Genomic DNA, 20,188 nt, shown 5'->3' with positions numbered 1-20,188 from the left:
AGGGAGACAAAGTTCAGAACAGAGGCTGAAGGAACGCCCATTCAGAACCTGCCCCACATGTGGCCCATACATATACAGTCACCAAACTAGATAAGATGGATGAAGCAAGGAAGTGCAGGCCAACAGGAACCAGATGTAGATCTCTCCTGAGAGACACAGCCAGAATACAGCAAATGCCAGCAGCAAACCTCTGAACTGAGAATGGGACCCCCGTTGAAGGAATCAGAGAAAGGACTGGAAGAGCTTGAAGGGGCTTGAGACCCCATATGAACAACAATGCCAACCAACCAGAGCTTCCAGGAACTAAGCCACTACCCAAAAACTATAAATGGACTGACCCTGGGCTCCAACCTCATAGGTAGCAATGAATAGCCTAGTAAGGGCACCAGTAGAAGGGGAAGCCCTTGGTCTTGCCAAGACTGACCCCCCCCACCCCGTGAATGGGATTGTTGGGGGGAGGGCAGTAAGGGGAGGAGGATTTGGAGGGGAACACCCATATAGAAGGGGACAGGGAGGGGTTAGGGGGATGTTTGCTTGGAAACCGGGAAAGGAAATAACAATTGAAATGTAAATAAGAAATAACCAATTTAATAAAGATGGAGAAAAGGAAAAAAAGAAATTTAAATACGAAATACCCAATTTAATAAAGATGGAGAAAAGGAAAAAAAAAGAAATTTAAATACTAAATACCCAATTTAATAAAGATGGAGAAAAAAATAGAAATATCTTGGTCAACTTTTTCTCTTGGAGAACTGAAGAAACTGGACACAAAAATCACATATCGTCTTCTGAGTCTTCGTGCTGTTCATAATTTTTCAGAGATTGAATTTCTGAGGGGCAGGGCTTGCTTAGTTTCAACTTAATGAACCTTAGGAAAAAGAAAGCTATCTATGGTTAGGGGACATTGAAAATTAAACCTTAAAGCAATGTGAATCTATAATAACTCCAGATTACTTGTATAACTGTGGATACAATTCCAAAAGGAAAATAATTTCCATTTGCCTCTGAGCTATTTAAAACTTGTGTAGATTAAAGTAAGGTAAAAGTATGCAGATAAAACATGGGCTTTCAAATTTATCATATTAGGACATAATTTAGATCATTTCTAACACAAAGAGGTGAATCTACAATCTGTGGCAATGAAATTGTCATCAGTGGGGTTTCCACAACATCCTATGAATTACAAGAAGGTGGCTTTTCCTCCAAAGAACGTGCATGATGCCATTGCCTTTGCTATAGCTAGCCCAAGTTAACTTTAATGGCAAGTCAAGTCTGGGCTGGATTTCAACTCTTTCGTGTAACTTCAAAGGAGTACTTTTTAAGCAAGGCACTGTCTATTTACTGCAGGTGACACCCATGTACACAATAAATTGAGATATTTAATATCAAGCTCCTTTCCAGTAGATGGCCAGCCTTAGAATCTATGGCTATCTGAGAACCAATAATTAAACTCAGTGGGCAATGTTTTTGAAAAGAAGATGTCACGAAGTTGAGAGAAGGGGGTGTCTTGGAGAGGTCTGGGAAGAATTAGAGACAGAAAAATGAAAGTAGATGGTCAAAATGCATTATATACATGTTTGAAACTCTCAAAGAGTAAATCTGTTTTTAAAGTGTACAGAAGTGCCCCCATCCTATGCCCATGTTAGTATTTTGAAATAAACTCAGATGGAGGAAGTGGGGGTTACAATTCTCAACACTCAAAGATATGAAGCTTCTTAGTGGCCAAAGTTGAGCAGGATCTCTACTTCTGTGATCCAAAGGAAAATATCAGTGTGAACCATGAACACTTTTTCCTAGATACGACTATCATAAGGGCATTGTGTACTGTGTCACATAAGTAGAACATAATTTCCACAAATATGCAAGCAAAAAAATGAAATTACCAAAATAATTCTCATTTTATAAGAAACATCTCTAAGCACCTACATCTTGATTTTAATTTTCTACCTTCCATGGTCTGATGAAGTTTGGGCATGTCACCATGGAGGGATTAGGAATCAAATAGATCCCTAGATGAATGTACTTAATATTTAAGATGGCAGACTTCCTGTTTCTTCTCCCTCCAAGACAAAAACTTGGACTTTTATCCATCAGAGGGAACTGTTCTATAGAACATTCAAATCTCCCACCAGGGAGGCACAGGTAAATATGCTACAGGATGATATCTGTGTCAGAGGCACATCAGAGACACCTATTCTAAATTTGAGTCAGCATTTATGGTTTCTCTGGCAATTCCCATGCTTCCAGAGAATTTTCTCCTATACTACTTTTTCGTATAGAACAGTAATAGAAGAAACTAATTCATGAAAAGGATTTAAATCAAGATAAGTTGAGTCTTGAGCATATCTGATGAGTGTGAGTCATTAACTTACCAGCTAACAAGAGCATAATTAACTCCAATGATGACATAGATCGATGCATAATAAGCACCAAAGAGTGTGGAAAAAATCATAGAGTTGTTAGGATCATTCAGGTCCCATGCATGTTCTATGTTTGTGGGATACAGGACAAAACCAATCTGTGTTTTAAAACAAAACAAAATGACATTTAAATAACAAGACACATTACCAGACATAGTTATTACAAGTGCTTCACAAATAGATGATTGTCAGCATATGAGACATCATATATAAATCATGTTTTTGTACCTAGCTTAGTAATATAGACAATATCTACCTAGTCATCTTTCTAAACTATCTTGAAACAGTGTTAATCCCTAAGTGTGTCATCCTTATTAATTCCCTGATTAGTATCGGCTCCAAGGCTCAGAAAACATCTCAGAAGATGGGACAAAAGGAATATAATAGCCAAAGGATAAGGAGGATTGTTGTGAAATGGTGAATATGGTGACATGGCTGTCCCACTCATAAAATCAAGGAAGATGTGGTTATATGTCCCAAACTAGCCACAAAGTAAAGCCAAGAAAAATTCTGGGATGGATGGGAGAGGCTCTCTCCAGGCCTTGACATTTCCTAATGAGCTATTGAGAGCTGATAGCTATTGGAGAAGGAAGAGTCATTCCCTTTAGAGGATGTGGCCTGTGGTAGATTCCCCATGTAATGGATGATCCCGCACCATGTACATATGGGAAGCACTAACTTGAATTAGGTTTCAAGAAAGAAAAGATATGAAGTTGAGAAGAGATGGGTTGGAGAGGGACTTGGTGACTAAGCGAGATAAAATGGGAGAATTATATGATGAATTATATGGTCATAATTCATTGTATACATAAAGTTCTCATGTATAGAAAAATTGTTCTTTAATATGCAAATGGTCAACAATCACACAGGAAGACGAACAACATCATTTGTAGTGAGATTTATTTTGCTTGTCTGGCCCTTTAAGAGATTCTCAGTTGTTGTCAACTGTTCCTTTGGGAATGTTTAGCAGTTAGAAGTGTTGGACCCTATGACCTTCAGTGTCACTTGCCTCTTGAGTTTCTGAGAACATGAGAATATATATAAATCCTGCATGGGCTGAGAGAGAGGAGCAGGATGAGAGTAGGGTCCAGGTGGTGGAAGAGTAGGGTAAGAGAGTAGAGTTAGAGAAGATACTTGACGCAGGAAGAAAGACAGTGCAGAAAAGAGATTGAGCAAAATGACAAAGGAGACTATTGAGCCAAGAGAAGCTGAGCTGAACCAGAGAAGATAGTTAGGAGACAGGAAAAGAACCCACGGAGTAGCAAAAAATAAGACAAGCTACATCATTGGTAATTAGAGAAAGGTAAATCAAAATGGCAATGGGATAGCACTTACTAGAAGGGCGATCATAGTAATAAATAAAAAGATTACAAATGTTGGTGAGGATGCAGGGGAATTGGGATCCATAAACCTGTAAATGAAACTGGAAAGAGATTGACAGTTTCTCTGAGAGTCAGACTTTGAATTGCCATGTAACCAGGCATTCTACTGTTAGGAATGCCTCCAAGTATTCAACAAAAACATTGTATATATAAATGTTCATAACAGCATGATGACTATCCAAAGATGAAAAAGTAAATATTAATATATGTAATGACATGTATAATACTTGAAGATATTATGTTGAGTAAAAATGAACAGAAACAGTAGATCACAAATTGTCCTCTTTTAAATAAAGTATCCATAATCTGTGTGGTTAGGAAACAAATTAGTGGTTGGAAAAGCCTGGGAACAAAGACAGAGGAAAATAACAGCTAATTTAGTACAGGGTTTTCTTTGTAGGCATAAGAATGTTTGGGAGATCATTAGAGGTAGTAATGGATGACAATGGAGAGAATAAAGGCTGCTGAATTTTATCCTTTAGAATTGTGTGTCATATAAAGTTTATCCCAATAAAATGGCAGATGGTAGAAATGATTGATTTCAGATATCTAGAGCAAAATGAAATATAAAAATCTGGATAATATCATGGATAACTATATAAATGCTATGGTAAGTTAGACATATATCCATGGCAGTACCTTCAAATTCCTTCCAATGGCCTCTTTGAAATGTATTGTCACCTTTAAACTGTTATTTTCATTTTCCAAATAATGAAATTTTATAGAAAAAATATGCACTTAGTTTATGTTGAGTAAAGACTTAATTCAAATAGACTGAGTTACTCGGTAGAAACTAAGATTTTTTTTTGCTTGAATCAGTTGCCCTCATGTATAGATTTCTTTGGTTGGAATGAGAACTACAACTTTTTTATCTCATATACATGATCAAGTGATATGTGCCATGTGCCGGGCAGTTTATCCTTATGTATGAGCTCTCTGAAATAATCTTTAGTCTTTTTTTTTTTTGCTTTGATCAATGTTTACTGTCTTTATGAAAAAATCTTCATAGAAAGTGGCTTTAGCTTTCAGCAGCCCGTTCCTGAGCTCTGAGGAAGCTTGCCTTCTTTTGAGCAACCCGGTCTTTCTTCTGGGCAAGAGACATTTTGGGACGATTCCACCTCTTCTTCACTTCTCTCTTGGGCTTCTTCTCATAGACTGGATTCTCTCGGATAGCAGCATGAGCTTTCTTACACATCTCCTCCATCATGTCTGGAGTTATGTTGTTCTTGATGTACTGAGAGAACTGTCTCTTATACGCATCTTCATCCTCCTCCATCAGGTAGCGCAAGTAGTCTGCCACATTCTGACCCAGGATGTGCTTCCGGTGCACCTCTGCATTGAACTCCTTGCTTTCAGAGTCATAGCCAGGGAATCGTTTGGTACTATGGGGGATAGACAAGCCTCCATCCACAGCTCCCTTCAGAGCACCAAAAACTTTATTGCCAGTTGTAGTTCGGGCAAGACCCGCATCCAGATAGCAAGTGAAGTCACCAGGCCGACTGTCAATGCTTTCCACATTGTATTAATCTCCATTAACCTCCACTTGGCCTTCATAGATCTTGTCCATGCCAAACCTATTCAGAAGCCTGCGGGCCAGCAGCAGGCCAGTGCAATAGGCTGCAGCATAGTTTGTCAGACCAACTTTCGCACCGTATTTTGGAAGTTCATGTGCATATGCTGCACAGACGATCATATCCCCTTCTATACGGGCATATGCAATCTGGCAGATGATGTCTCTGTTCGTTACACGAACTATCATCCTGTATTTCGGTGTGTTGTACTTATTTTTGTCCTGGATCACCAAACGTTTCCGTGCATAGTAGTCACTTTTACCCTCTTGCCGCCTTCTAAATCTCACTTGGTATCTTTTAAAGTAGGCCTTATTCTTGACAACTTTCACGAACCCCATCCTGCGGAACAGAGACCCGCAACTGCGGCTCCACGCAGACCTACAGAGTCGATAATCTTTAGTCTTAAAAGAGTAACTTCAATAAGGAGGTCTCATTATCCCTCCTATTATAAAAGGAAGTCTGGAACACAAAAAGTTCAATAATTTTGACAACAGTCGAAAACTTCTGAATGACCCAGACAAAGTAAGAGTTCCTGGCTTTTTCCTTCTGCTGCACACCCCATAAGCATATATTTTTGCTGTGCTGGTCAATATGGAAGGATAGTGGACTGAACAACCAGGTCAACCTGGATAGCCTCAGCAGTTTGATGATCACAGCTAAGAAAGAAGTTGATCTCATGAAGATATGTTGCCGTGTTACCCCTAAACCACATATTTCCTATTCTGCTGACCATGATACTGCTCCTTTCCCTCACCTGACAATGCTTTCTTATAACTCATGTGAAATGTAAATATTTGAAATAGCCTGTATCAACCTATATACTTCCTTTCTAGTATTTAAAAAATCCCTAGAATGGCCTGTTTAAGTAATGCACTTCCATCCCAAATATTCTTTTACATCTTTAAGTGTATACCAAAGCACAATTTATCATACATCATAAAATATGTCTGTAATCAATCACTGATTAGAATTCTGCTTTTTACAAAATATTGAGGTCAGAGAGTTGACATCATTAAATAGAAAGGGCCTAAGGGTTAGGATAAAATAAATCTAGAATTAGAGATCCTATTTCAGAATGTTTGTGTGGCCGGTTGATTGGTTGGTGGCCGGTTGGTTGGTTGGTTGGTTGGTCAGTTGGTTGGTTGGTTGGTCAGTTGGTTGGTTGGTCGGTCGGTTGGTCGGTTGGTTGGTTTTTAGTGGCTTTGTGAACTACAATGTAAGTCCTAGAGCATTTGTTTTCAACCTGTGGGTCACAACCCCTTGGTAGTCAACTGACCCTTGTACCATCTGCATATCGGACATTTAGATTACAATTTATAACAGTAGTGGAATTGCAAGTATGAAGTAGCAAAAAAATAATAATTTTATGGGTGAAGGTCACCACAACACAAGGAACAGCTTTAAGGAGTCACAGCATTAAGAAGGTTTAAAAACTATCCTAGAGGCAGTAAGTGACCTGAGGTAGAGATAAGAGTCTACTGGGCTTTCTCCCCAGTCTGGTGGCCAATATTTTAATATTGTGTATATTTCATTCAACACAGAAAGATGAATTACGTTGAGTTCATCCTCAGCATTTAACAGTTTTTCAGGCCCCACATATGTCAATGGAATAGCAAATGAATGGGGTGAAGATGCTGGTTTGGGTGAGGGTGCATAGTCATTGTTTCTATCATGTGTCAAGCATATTCACCTCTTGGTTTCTACTCATCCAGGATTCCTGTTTGAGTTCCCATAATATCCTGTATGTGGTGGCATTGTCTCCACTGGGTGTGTGCTGTTAAGCTAAGCTTACAGGGAAAGTAATTAGCAGCGAAGTGCCTAGTTTCATTATTGTGTGAGCCTTGCAAAACAATTTAATCTTCTTGATCTTCCTACAAATAATGGAAATGATACTACCTAACTGCTACATTATCATAAATTGGAAAAATGGGATGTTCATAAAAATCTAATAAAAGATAGACATGGCATACACCTATAATCCCAGCACTAAGAATGCTAAGGCCTTGATTTCTAGGGTTCTGAGTTCAACCTGGGATACCTAATGAGATACTCGCTCAAAAATTTTTTTCAGTATAATGGCAAATACTTGTTTCTTGATAAATAACTGGTTCCTCACTTTCTTGCCTTCCATGTATTTCTGGAGCTTACTACTGATTAGGCAATATGCTGTCTTATGATCAAGAATCGATGGTGACTAATATCCTAACATCATCAACTCAGGGTTTCTACATAGTGGATCATCAAATGTGTGGTAACAGGCACATCCTACTTCCTGCTCAGTTGCTCTACCAGTGTTTTCACTAGGGATATAAGGTTATCTCACTTAAAGACATAACCACCTGAAGACCAACAGCTTTACTATAGGCAGCATGTCATAGGAAAGTCTCTGGGGCCTCTAGGAAAATACCTCAGCCAATAAGGAGAGAAACCCCAGGTAGAAACAAGATAAATCCAGAAGCCTCAACTCACCTGCAAGAAACAAGCCCCCTGTAGCATGGCGAAACTTGACGTCAGAAGCTCCAGAACTACATTGTTCTTTGTGAGGAGGAATTCTATAAAGGCTGCGAGACCAGTCAAAAACGCACCCAAGTTCAGTTGATGGTGCAAAAACTTGTCCAATAATGCATTGCTACGAGGATGGTTGTAGAAGATGAAAGCTAAAAGGTTAGAGAAAAATTACGGTTTGGTTTTCTGAGTAAAAACAAGAGAGAGCCATCTCACCACTTCTTTCTTATGCCTTCCTTCCCTCTCTTAGCCACAGAATTTTACACACCTACACAGTTGATGAGTCTCACAGCAATATATCTTTTTTTCAGTTACCATGCCTATTTAGAATGGAATTATTGAAATTCAACCCTCCATTTCCTTCTCCAATCTTTCTTTTCTCCTCTAACATGAAATTTCCAACTAACTGATTTTAAAAGTATTAGTATGCAGGCCGGCGAATAATAAATATGACAGAGCAGGAAGTTACAATTCAGTGAATATGCAGATGAATAAGCTGAAGTCAGGACCTTGCCTTAAATTCAGTCCCCTGGAAAAAAAGTAAATACACCATAAATCACATCTTGATAAGTGTGACAATATTAGCAGCAAGTAGCATCTGTAATATTTAATTACATAAACATATTCCAGTTTCAACTTACTGGTTTATATTAAGCTAGAAGAAAAGGATGTTCATTAAAGATATGTGAACCAAGCTATTAGTTGTTGCAGTTTTTTTCTGGCCCTTGTCCTCAAAAAGCAACAGGCAAGAATTAGTTTCTCCAGCTGAGAGGAAAGGGGCAGCTGCTGCCTAGCCATTTGTAGCTTTCAGGCATTCATAATCGATCTACATTCTCATGTCTTCATTGAAGAGCTCTTCCTTGCCCACCACAGTAATTTTAGAAAACAAACGAACAAAACATATCATTTATTTTGCATTAATCACTCAAAATTAGGACTTCCAATTCTAATTTTTTTTTAATTTTGCAGACTCTACTTCATACATACTAGCAAAATTTTACCGCTAGCTAGTAGGTGGCAGAATATGTTAACAGCTAGCTACACCATTTGAGGATTCATGTTTCCATTACTCTGTGTTTAATTTTCTTTCATTGTTAAAAGTATTTTTTAAAAGATAATTGCTAAGAAAGCAAAGAAATAACAAAGATATTAGTGATTCCTCAGGACAGATGTTGAAACACTAGTAAATAACATTAAATGGTTCTATCTGCCCAATATTGCAGGATGAGTCAATAGAGAAGAAAAGCCATTGGCATGCTACAGCACATACCCAACTATCTTAATAAGGCTGGGACACTTTGCCCTGTCAAACAATACTGCACTAAGAAAACAAAGATACTTTATTACACAGGACTTATTAGTACCCATGTGCTTACTATCAGAAATAAGTACAAAAAGAAGCGAGGGCGGGGGAGACAAACAATCCTCCTCCCACATACTTACCTTCCACAAAGAAGGCATTTGATGCCATTAACTTGATCAAAGACATTGGCAGCGAACTAATGGTGAAACATAAGACCTTGGTCACACCCAGCATTATAAGGACTGTGTACATGGTGACATGTTGCCAGTGCAGGATTTTGGCCAACTGTATATGTTCAGGTGGTAACGTTTTTATTTTTCCAAACCGAGAAAATAGACCAATTATCCCTGTAGAAAAATCATACCACAGTTTTAGCAACATTCTACATGATTTTTACCTGCCACATACAGGCAGGAAGATATGACCATTGCTTTGTTCAATCTGCTGTATCCTCTTAAAACATTACTTCCTCTGCTGGTGGTTCCCTAACAGCTGTGTAGTGGCACCTTAGACTTTCTTAGAGGTTCAAATGCTCACTAAGATAACAAATTTTAGTCTAAACCAATGCTCATAACTTTGGTTTAAGTGTCTATTCCAATCTAATATCTAAGGTTTACGATACTGTCTTACAGAAGCTGACTGTTCATTTTTAGCTGTTGGACCTTTGGATAGCCACTAGGTTGGCCTTTGTTTCTGGGTTCAAAACCAAAATTAAAATTTAGCTTCCTCCAGCTGAGGATAAGCAAGAAACCCTAGTCAATATAGCAAGTGGTATAATCAGTTATACAAACACTTGAACCTTCTCAGATATGTAGGCTTGCTTATCAACATAAGTTTACAGATAAGTTATTCTCTTTGGAAACACTGTTAATCATATCATTAAAAAATGTAATGTAAAAATGGAAGGTTTTCTCTTTTACAACAGACATGCTGCAATGAAACTAAAAACAGACCATTTTTACAAAATTCCCAAAAGCAATGAAAAGACCTCATAAATTATATGACCCGACTATTTTCTCTAATTCGAGAAATGAGAAAAAAAGAGGGTGAGATCATAAAAAGGGCCTTCCTCAGCCTTGTCCACACTCTATAACCTGTCAGCAATAATTTATTGAAGCTTTTCAACAATCACTTGATTACTTTTCCATCACTTGCAAAATAGTTTCTAATAGAGTATATTCTTTTAGGGACCAGAAAATAATTGATATGAAATCATTTCAGATGATCCAAACAATTCCACAAGGAAAATTTACCATGATTAAATTGTGTAAATTAAATACTACAGCTAATTTGTTAAGAAATAGGCCTTCAAGAGACCACTTGAATCTCACTTTATTTCGGAATTAAATAATCATAAAAAGCAGATGGAGAGAGGGACCTGGGAGGGAGGGGGGATGGGAAGGGGAATGGTGAGTTCAGGATCAGGTGTGGGGAAGGACAAGAGAGATGGCTAGAAGTCCATGAAAATGAATGGAAATCTGCAACTGACAGGAGTGAGGAGGTAGGGGGGTTGGGAGGGTGATCTTCAGGAGGAGACAGAGACCTGGGATAAGGGAACCACCCAAGAATCAGTGGGAGTGACTCACTACAATGGGGCTGTGGAACTTGAAGAGGCCACCTTCTCTGGCCAGACAGGAACCCCAGTGAACTGATTAAGACACCAACCACCCACAAAACTTTCAAGCCAAAATTTATCCTGCCTGCAAGAAACATAGACACGGAAGATGGAACAGAGACTGAGGGAATAGCCAATCAAAAACCGGTCAACTTGAGACCCATTCTATGGGCAAGCACTAACCCCAACACTATTAATGATACTCTGTTATGCTTGCAGATGGAACATGTTGTCCTCTGAGAGACTCCACCCAGCGGCTGACTCACACAGATACAGACACCCACAGACAAACGTGCATGGAGTTTGGGGATACTTATGGAAGAATAGGAGGAAGGAAAGATGGCAGGTCCCAAAGGGGAATGAAACTCTGCAGGAAAACAGAGTCAACTAACCTGGACCACTGGGCTCTCAGAGTCTGAACCACCAACCAAAGAATATGCATGGGCTGGACCTAAGACTCCCTGCACATATGTAACAGATGTGCACCTTGATCTTCATGTGGGTCCAGAACAACTGGAATGGGGTTTATCTCATGAGCTCCTGACTGTATCCCAATAGTTGGGCAGCCTCGTCCAGCCTCAGTGGGAGAGGAAGCACCAAGCCTCTCAGAGACTTAAAGTGCCAGGGCAAAGGAATGTCCAGTGGAGGGGGGGCACCTGCTCAGAGGATGAGGGAAGGACTATGAGAGGGAGTGACCAGGCAGGGGACAGTGAGTGGCATGTAAAGTGAATAAGTAAAATAAAAAATTAACTTAAACAACAGACCTTTGTATAAACATAAAATGCCTTCTTTCTACCAAATTTTATTACATGGAAATTGTAATTAGAATACTTAATAATATTTTTGAATAAGACAGTCAGCTTTGGATTTCCTTGATTTTGTACCAAAATCTTTTTTATGCATATGCAAACAACAAAATTAAAACACTACAACACAGCTTACCTATTAATGCCATGACACTAATCACAATTCCCTCCAAAATTTCTGCTCGAGAGAAAAATTTGGGGGTAATAAGGGAGGAAGACCTTTTTTGCTGTTTACAAATATACTTCAAAATACTCTTTGTACTCCACCAAAGACCTAGGATAAGTATAAAGGATCCAGCCAGGAAGTGACCTGTAGCGTCCCCCAGAATCTACAAAGATAAGAATACACAGATGATAGACATTTCATTTGTGCAACATCACCAAATCCTTTCTCATCCCCAAACCACAGAGCAACTAAAGCTCTCTGATGGCTAAAGCACATAGTAGATCATATCATAGCATCAGCTATGGCCATAGAAAGTTAAAATTTGCTTTAACATTTGATCATGCACATTGTGAGGGAAGTTTTAAATGCCATCTGTAGCCCAACTTTCACAACAAAGGAATTAGTATTCCATTTTCATTAGAGGTATGAATTTATAGGAGTTAAATGACTCCCCCAGATCTCACAACTATTAGGCAAAATTCTGTCAGTTTTAAAGGATTTCTTTAAAAGAAAACAGTACAGAGTTCATCAACCACTTACTTTTTAAGGATAAAGAAAGGTAATGTAAAACCTTGATCTGTTTATTTAGAATTTGAGTGATATAAAGTTGCCTATGATTTTTTTCCAGGTACATGATTTCAAAGTATCAAAGACCAAGTGTGTGAGGACTGTTTGCATTCATCTAACACTTGTGTGTTCCTCCACACACTCTTTTTAGCCCTTCATGTAGCAGAATTGGAGCTATGGCTTTAGTTCTGGCTAGCTGACTGAGCAAATGGCGTATATCACTGAAGGTTGAGTCACTGAAGTCTATGTGATTCCCCCAGCTTTCTCTTCCTCAGCCCTCTCTTCTGCATTGGCAACCTTGGCAGGGCCTGACTGCAACACAGAAGATTGGCAACATATTGCTTCAGATTTCCAAGGAAATAACCTTCCATTGGTCAATGATAGAGAAGAATCGGTCTCGAACAGTATGTGTCTATTTTGTGTGCAGCCCTTTGTTCAAATCTATTGGGACATCAACAGGACAATGATGATACATTCTTAAATCATTCTATAGGTCTAATACTAACTAGGTAAGAGCTATGCACAGTGATGAAAGAGGATTTCAAAATATCCTCTCATCAGAAAAGTAGGATTGCCCAGTTCCAGGCAGCCCCAGTGGGTTACTCCTCGGATATGCAAAAGGAAGCTCTGGGAGAAACCTGGAAGTTCACCCAAATACTGCCAGTATAAATAATAAAGACTCCAATAAACACCCTAGATTTTTCTTTCAGTGTACCCTTAAATTACACAAACCATCTAAGAGTCAGACCTAGTATATCTCAGAGAACCGAGCATAGGTTCTTGTCTGAACTCTGAAGAATGGCTTAGGACCTGTCTTTTGACTTCGCTGACCAGTAGTTCTTAAATAAAATGAGAAGTTATTCCCTGCTAATTAAGCATAAATTGGCACAGCTTTTTTTTCTCAAGTAATTTGACAAGTAGTGGAATAGATGAGCGTCTGCACACCTCACACCCTAGCAATTCTGTTTGCTATACATGCCCTAGACATTTGTTATACATGTCTTCTTCTCTTATGTATATGCGAAAAAATGACATTGCTACATCAAGAGTGGAAAATGAAACCACAAATAATATTAATATTCACAAATAATGATAATATTCAATTGATAAAATTCAAACTATATTAATGATGATATTAATAGATGAATTAATAAATAATATGCTATAGCATACATACAATGTAATTATAGTTAATATGTTTTATAGATAAATGACTGATCCCTTCCAAGTTTGGCAATTGTGAACAAAAACTGCTGTTAATACTCATGTTCCCCCCAGTGAACTAGACTATGGGGGGAGGGCGGCAATGGGGGGAGGGTTGGGAGGGGGACACCCATAAGGAAGGGGAGGGGGGAGGGGGATGTTTGCCCGGAAACCGGGAAAGGGAATAACACTTGAAATGTATATAAGAAATACTCAAGTTAATAAAAAAAAAAAAAAGATAAAAAAAAAATACTCATGTTCAGTCTCTGGTATGACTAAAACTGTCTTAATTTATTTGAATAAATAAGTATACTTAGCAATATGTACTGATTCTTAATTTTAAGTGTTTTATATTTTAATCTAATTTTAATTTGTTATTTGATATTTTCATATATGTATGTTATGCATTTTCATTTCACCCCAAGCCCCCTTAAATTCCTTCCAGCCATTCCTGCATCCTCTCGACAATCTCATGTTCCTGTTTTTAAACAGCTCATTGAGTACAGTTAATAAAATCCTTAAATGCATGTACCATCCACCGCCTTCATTCTAAATAACTATTTTTATATGACAGGTAAAAGTGTAGCACTCGCCCCTCATCACACACACACAAAAAATCTTTTTATTTTGGCAGCAGATGGAGATAACAGAAATTGACAACTGATCAAAATGCAAAGAACAACTGGGTATCCCAACTGCTCACCCCTAATTAATGCATCTACAACAATCCCTAAGTCTCATGGAACACTGTTTTAAGAAAAAACTATAAGAGGTGAAAGGTCCTAAAAGACAGAGGATTAGGGGTTTGCTATTAGATAATGTTTTCTGTTTATGACATGGAAGGTATACCCCAAAATATCTTAACAATGTGGTCACCTAATGAAGACCAGAACCAAGATAACACACAAGTTAATATGCCAATATAGATGAGGGAACTCTCCCAAGGCTCTATCCCTAGATAAAGAACTACAGGAAATTAATGGCTGATTGAGAGGAAGAATTAGTTTTCTCAAGAAAGGAGACATCTAATAGGTTAATCAATCACAGATGGGTAAGGGGCATGGGGTCTTTTTTCTCACAGACAAGCACTAGGGACATGTGGAATGCTAAGCACATGGGCTTATTCCTTCAATGGAAGGAATTAAAATTCTATTTTCCACCAGCAGGCTGAAGCTGATGTGTTTCTTGTCTGATGATCTTTGTACAATCTATGTGGCTGGAGACTTTCTGGCACCAGAACTTCTTCTGACTTTTTTTTTTTTTTTTTTCGGAGCTGGGGATCGAACCCAGGGCCTTGCGCTTCCTAGGTAAGCGCTCTACCACTGAGCTAAATCCCCAGCCCCTCAGAACTTCTTCTAAATGCTTCTAGTAAACTGGTTTTTCTCAGTCAATCTATAGAACCTACCTTTATGGACAGTGTCATAAGCACTTACAAAGACTTTTGATGTGGTTACATTTGATCTGTGTTTAGCTTTCAAATGTAAAGAGATTTTGGTATGTCTTATTGTACATATAGGAATCAATTAATCATCACAAGAATAGTTTTCACCAGATCTGCTGTGTTTTAGTATGCCTAAAATAAGCCACTCGGTACTATAGTATTTAATCTCAATCAGGGCTTTCTACCCCACCCTAGTCATTCAGTTCCCACAGAAAAGACACAAAACCTTTATATTAACAATAAGCCTTTAATGCACTAGAGCTGGGTGCATATATATATATATATATATATATATATATATATATATATATATATATATATATACATATACATATATGTATGTATGTATGTATGTATGTATGCCCTTTAAGCTATTGAAATCTACTTCTCCATCAATAACCCTGAGTTAAAACTTGCCATGTTCTATCTGTGCAGCTCTTAACTCCAACTGGCCAGCCCTCATGGTCATGTTTTCACGATTCACCAACCACATGGTATCTTCTCTCCCCATCTTCTTCTCTCCCCATGGTCTCCTGCCTCAGACCCCAAGCCTGGAAATTGAAACCTCCAACTGCCCCTATTCTGCCCAGCTATAGACTGTCAGCATCTTTATTCAACCAATAGTTTTTAATTAAGGAGCAAGATCTCATAGCATCACATGGTATATGTGTGGATTTTCTCTTCCCTGAGGCAAAGTAGGGCTAGAATTTAGCATTATAATACATGGCAACAGACCAAACTTCAACATCTTGGTGTTAGACTCCCAAAGTTCTAACCAACACTAGCTACTGAGTCATGTTGAGCCAAACTGCCTTCTTCTTTTCCTTGGCTCATTACCCTGCTGCCCATAAAAGTCTCAGAGATCCCTGCACAGTTGTTAGATCTAAATACATACATAAATGAGTGACATTAAATGAACTCAGAAGGCTGAATATATATAAATAAACATAATAATAATTAAAGAAGTGGTGTTGAATTTTAAAGGAAGTAGGACAGACATAGATAAGTAATTGGAGTAGAAGATGAAGGAAATGATATAAATATATGTTCATCTATAAAATTCTCAAAAGTTCATATTTAACATAGATATAGATAGCAAAATTCTCAGAGATTCTGCTTCAATTAGTCTAGGCAGGCACAAACATGAACACTACCAAGTCTTGCCAAGGAATCTGTTATGGCCCTGTCTGGAATATTATTCATATACAAAGTCCAACTTAACCCTTGTACACTTGACCCGGAGCACATTATTTAACTTCCTCAATTATCAGCTGAGGATAAGCAGTCATAATACATGTTCTTGCAACATAGCAGGGACTGCCTAATATCAGAGGTTGTTTCTGCTTCAAACACTCCAAAGCTTTCCAGAGGGCTGCCTCACCCTTCTCTGGAAGAGATTGAGAAGATTTCTATGTCTAGGGTACAACTGGAGGGCCTGAGAGACACTGAGGGGAGTCTACTTTGCTCTGCCTCATTGATATAGGGTCCAGGGTGTTTTCCCCAATGTGATGAGTAAGGATGGGGAGTAGTATTAGATCCAAAGTTACAATTCTGGAGTCCTAAATTAGGAATAGTGAGAGAATAGAAAGTGTAGAACCACTGGTGTGAAATTCTGGTACATTGTGTAATCTGATACTAATCAAAACTTAGATCTTAGATCAGTAGTTCTCAGTCTATGGAAAACATATTTTGAGTTTGAGCCATGCACAAAATATCCAGAAAGCTATAAAATGTATCTATGATATCTAATTCCCCACCCCAACCTAGAATTTTAAGGAGTGAGGCCTAATACCGACATTGTTTGTTTGTTTTTCCAATTCAAGTCCTCCAGTACTAATACTTGCCAGGAGCCATCTAGGAGAGGCTAAAAGGTAGCAGATGATCTTACTGAGATGGCTGTTTCATATATATATATATATATATATATATATATATATATATATATATATATATATGAAACATATATATGAAATATATATATACATATATATATACATACATATATATATATAAAATCACTAGGTATTAACCCACCCTCTTGGGCAGATTTCTGCAGATCAATGGAGATGTACTGTCTTGTAGTGATGCTATATAAATAAATGGATGGTTTCTTAATTCTTAATGATGATCCTATAAGAATTCCAAAAATTATACTGGCAATTATTAAGCCCTTTATAATAGGACTGCTATTAAAGCCCTCTGATATGAAAACTGCAATTAGAGTTCTGACAGTCTTCACATGTCACACGTTAATTGCATCTTAGATAGAAAGCAGGCATCTACAACTTAGGACAAATTCCAAGAGGCTGTAAAACAACTAACCAAAGGTCACAAAAGAGAACTAAAGATTGATTGTAGGTGCCAAGGACAGAAGATAAAATATCGACTGGGCTTATCTATACAAAGTTTCAGTGCTAACTTTCTCACAAAAATTAGAGTTTTAGACTCCCTATAAACTTGTGGAGCTAGTGATAGATAATGAATATCTAGTTGTGTAATTACTCTTAATAGAAAGACATGTAAACATCTCTGTTGTAAATTTCTTATTCAATTTATTATTTGAATTTACGTTTGAACTGTTAGTGAACTTTTGTTTAAAAAATGTTGAAATGTTAATACAGAGGTAGGTTGTTATAATTAAAACCCTGTTAATATCTTCCACCTGTAATATAAGAAAATAACAGGAGACTACTTAGAATTTATCGAATAGAATTTGGGAAACATTGAGATAAACAGGAAGGAATGTAACCATACAGTTAATGAGAGGAAATTCTTTTTATAAATATATTTCAACTAACAAATAAGAAACAAAATGTAGCCAGACTTCTGGCTACTTTATGGGTTCCCTTTTTCTACCATGCACTCCACGTTTATTCCTTCCAATTCCCCAACTAGACAGGAGAGGAAGAAGGTTAGAGGGGGAAAGGGGGTGTCAGTGTTATTAGACTACTTCGCGCTGACTAGGGGCATCAAGTTCCTTGGGGCAGGTTTGAATTTTGTTATCAGGATAACTCCAGCAACCAGCAAACAGCAACCAACAGCAGCAGGGGGAGCAGCAGCTCCTCTCAGGCCTCTCCCAGTTATATATGACTCCCCAAAATTCCAAATGTCACGTACTTGCAAATACTATCTGCAGCTGGCAAAGTCACACCATGACTGCTAGATCATGAAGCAAATCATAGTCTGCCGCTGTGGATAATCTACAGCAGCCACGTACCTCACACCTGGGGTTAAAACAAAAACATATTCCCATACATTTCTGGGCTTTTAAATGAACCAAAATTCCCACTACGACAAAATGGTAGAATGTAGACCTTTACACATTCCTAATCTGTGACGATGTTAGTCAACAATTGCCAGGATATGAGAGAGATACAGTCAAACAAAATGTTAACAAAATAGTCTTTCAGGAAGGAACTTCTCTCCCCAAGGATATGTACACAGTTAACAGTTGATGGGAATAATCCTCTGTAAGTAACTCCAATTAAACTCGGGCTATATGGACAAATTTGTTTCTCTAATCCTTTTGGTACCCTATATGAGATAAATAGATGTCTATGTCTCTTAAGAAAGAGTTTGCATGACAAGCTCACATACTTATAAAGTAAAGGTAGTATCAGTCACTCCCATTTATTCAGCTTATGAGGACATTGATACATATGGCATAACAGGCAAACCTACTAACATAGCAACTTAATACTGCAGCACACTACAAAGAAAACTGTCTGCCCTTGAGATCACATGGGTTTTGCTTTCTATCACATTCAATGGTATCACAATGTAATATTGACAAGTTGGAAAGTTCAAAATAGTGTGCCAATACAATGTAAATGTCACTTCATACAATCCGAACGTCAAAAAAATTCAAGTTCAGCCACTGTAAGTTGAGAATTATTGGTGGATACTTGTGGATATTGTGGGGGGTTTAGCTGTGTTTCACCCAACACAGACTTAAACAAGTGGGGAGAGATATGTAGATAAAAGGATAGTTAAGATTATTGTTGAGTTAGTTGATGGATAAACTATATTTCCTGTTGTATCTTTACCTTTGCTTAATTTTTTCTTTGAAATACAGAAAGATGAAAAATTACAGAGATCACATTTTTTTCTGCACAAGGCCTGATGACCAAACAAAGTATCAAAACTCAAGGTCATCATGAAATATTCAAGGCTTTAACCCCAAGACTTACAAAGGAGCAGTAGAAACTTTTAAAGCTGTTCTTGTAAGTAACTCTTCTCTTGATGTTGAGCTTCCAGTCTTACTTATACTTTACATGCTCCACTTCTACTACACTTAATGTTTACACACACTGCATCATTGTCCAGCTCTTCCCTGGAACTAGGAGTTCCTTACTCATCAATGCACCAAACCTGCACATAAACTGTACTGCATGATTTTGAATAAAGTCTTTAATTTTTCAGTTAAACTAAAGAATCCTAGGCTATCCTGCTTATAAATTAAACATGTGGAAAAGTAGTCCAATGCCATCTCTCCTTTGAAATCAAGATCACGTAGAAAAAAATGTATAGAAAAGGTAAGGAAGGGACACATGTGCAGGCTCAAGCCTCAGTTTCAGATATGAAAAGATAAACAGCTCCATGGAAAATGACTCTTCCATGTATTGAAAAATGAAGGTCAAATAGATTAGTCTTCTACCACAACTCTTGTCTATGCCAAGAAACAACACGTAAAGTTATTAAATGAGCTCTAAGAGATCCCCACCATTGATTCTTTTCCAGCTGCACATAAGTTCATGACAAAAGATTCAAGGTCAATGAAAATAAACAAAGGGAATAAAAAAGGAATCAGTAATGGTTAACCCTAGTCTGTCATTATGCAAAGTTGTCCACTGGGCATTACCTGTTCAACCTGGCTACTTACCTATGAAGAAGAGCAAGAATCTCTGAGAATACCCAGAATAGAGATCTGGAAAGTTCCCAGAGAAGCATCAGAAAGCTCTGTTGACATCTGCACAGGTATTTATGTCAATACCTGAAGTGACCTTAGCAGCAGTAAAGTCATAAAGTATAGGAAACCTGGTGATATTTTTGTATCCATGTAAGCAATTAATAATGTATTAGGGAAAATATAGTCCATATATGTTAATGAAATTTAAATTTCATTACTCATTCAATATTTTATCTGGCAACCCACAAAAAGATGTCCTTAGGGTGATGCCCATGTTAACACTTTTGGATAGAGACCTGA

The 20,188-nt window shown here is 37.9% G+C and overlaps 2 protein-coding genes across 8 annotated transcripts in view; both read right to left on the bottom strand.

Annotated features, from left to right (window-relative positions):
• Positions 1-566: 566 nt before the first annotated feature.
• Positions 567-20,188, bottom strand: part of Tmem45a2 (transmembrane protein 45A2) — a 43,970-nt gene continuing 24,348 nt past the window's right edge. For 4 of the 7 annotated variants that reach the window (XM_063270632.1, XM_063270635.1, XM_063270633.1 and 1 more), the window contains exons 4-7: positions 9,322-9,528; positions 7,843-8,030; positions 2,373-2,518; positions 567-868 (exon numbers count right to left, since the gene is read on the bottom strand). In XM_063270632.1, the coding sequence (XP_063126702.1) occupies positions 775-868; positions 2,373-2,518; positions 7,843-8,030; positions 9,322-9,528 (635 nt within the window). In that variant the 3' untranslated portion in view covers positions 567-774. Of the gene's footprint in view, positions 869-2,372; positions 2,519-7,842; positions 8,031-9,321; positions 9,529-11,738; positions 11,932-20,188 lie in introns of all 7 variants that reach the window. The other 3 variants (XM_008768661.4, XM_063270631.1, NM_001408930.1) reach the window with 2 other exon arrangements.
• Rpl5-ps5 (ribosomal protein L5, pseudogene 5) lies at positions 4,750-5,775 on the bottom strand. Its single transcript, XM_063270898.1, has one exon. It carries the CDS (start codon positions 5,709-5,711, stop codon positions 5,325-5,327), a length of 387 nt encoding a protein of 128 aa, XP_063126968.1. The 5' UTR covers positions 5,712-5,775; the 3' UTR covers positions 4,750-5,324.

This window comes from Rattus norvegicus, chromosome 11, assembly GCF_036323735.1.
Source record: "Rattus norvegicus strain BN/NHsdMcwi chromosome 11, GRCr8, whole genome shotgun sequence".
NCBI lineage: Eukaryota > Metazoa > Chordata > Mammalia > Rodentia > Muridae > Rattus > Rattus norvegicus.
The sequence above is the reverse complement of the archived record's forward strand: the minus strand, read 5'-3'. Positions and strand labels throughout refer to the sequence as shown.

Coding starts and splice junctions, on each gene's coding strand:
- Rpl5-ps5 (XM_063270898.1), bottom strand. CDS start 5,711: ATGGGGTTCGTGAAAGTTGTCAAGAATAAGGCCTACTTTAAAAGATAC.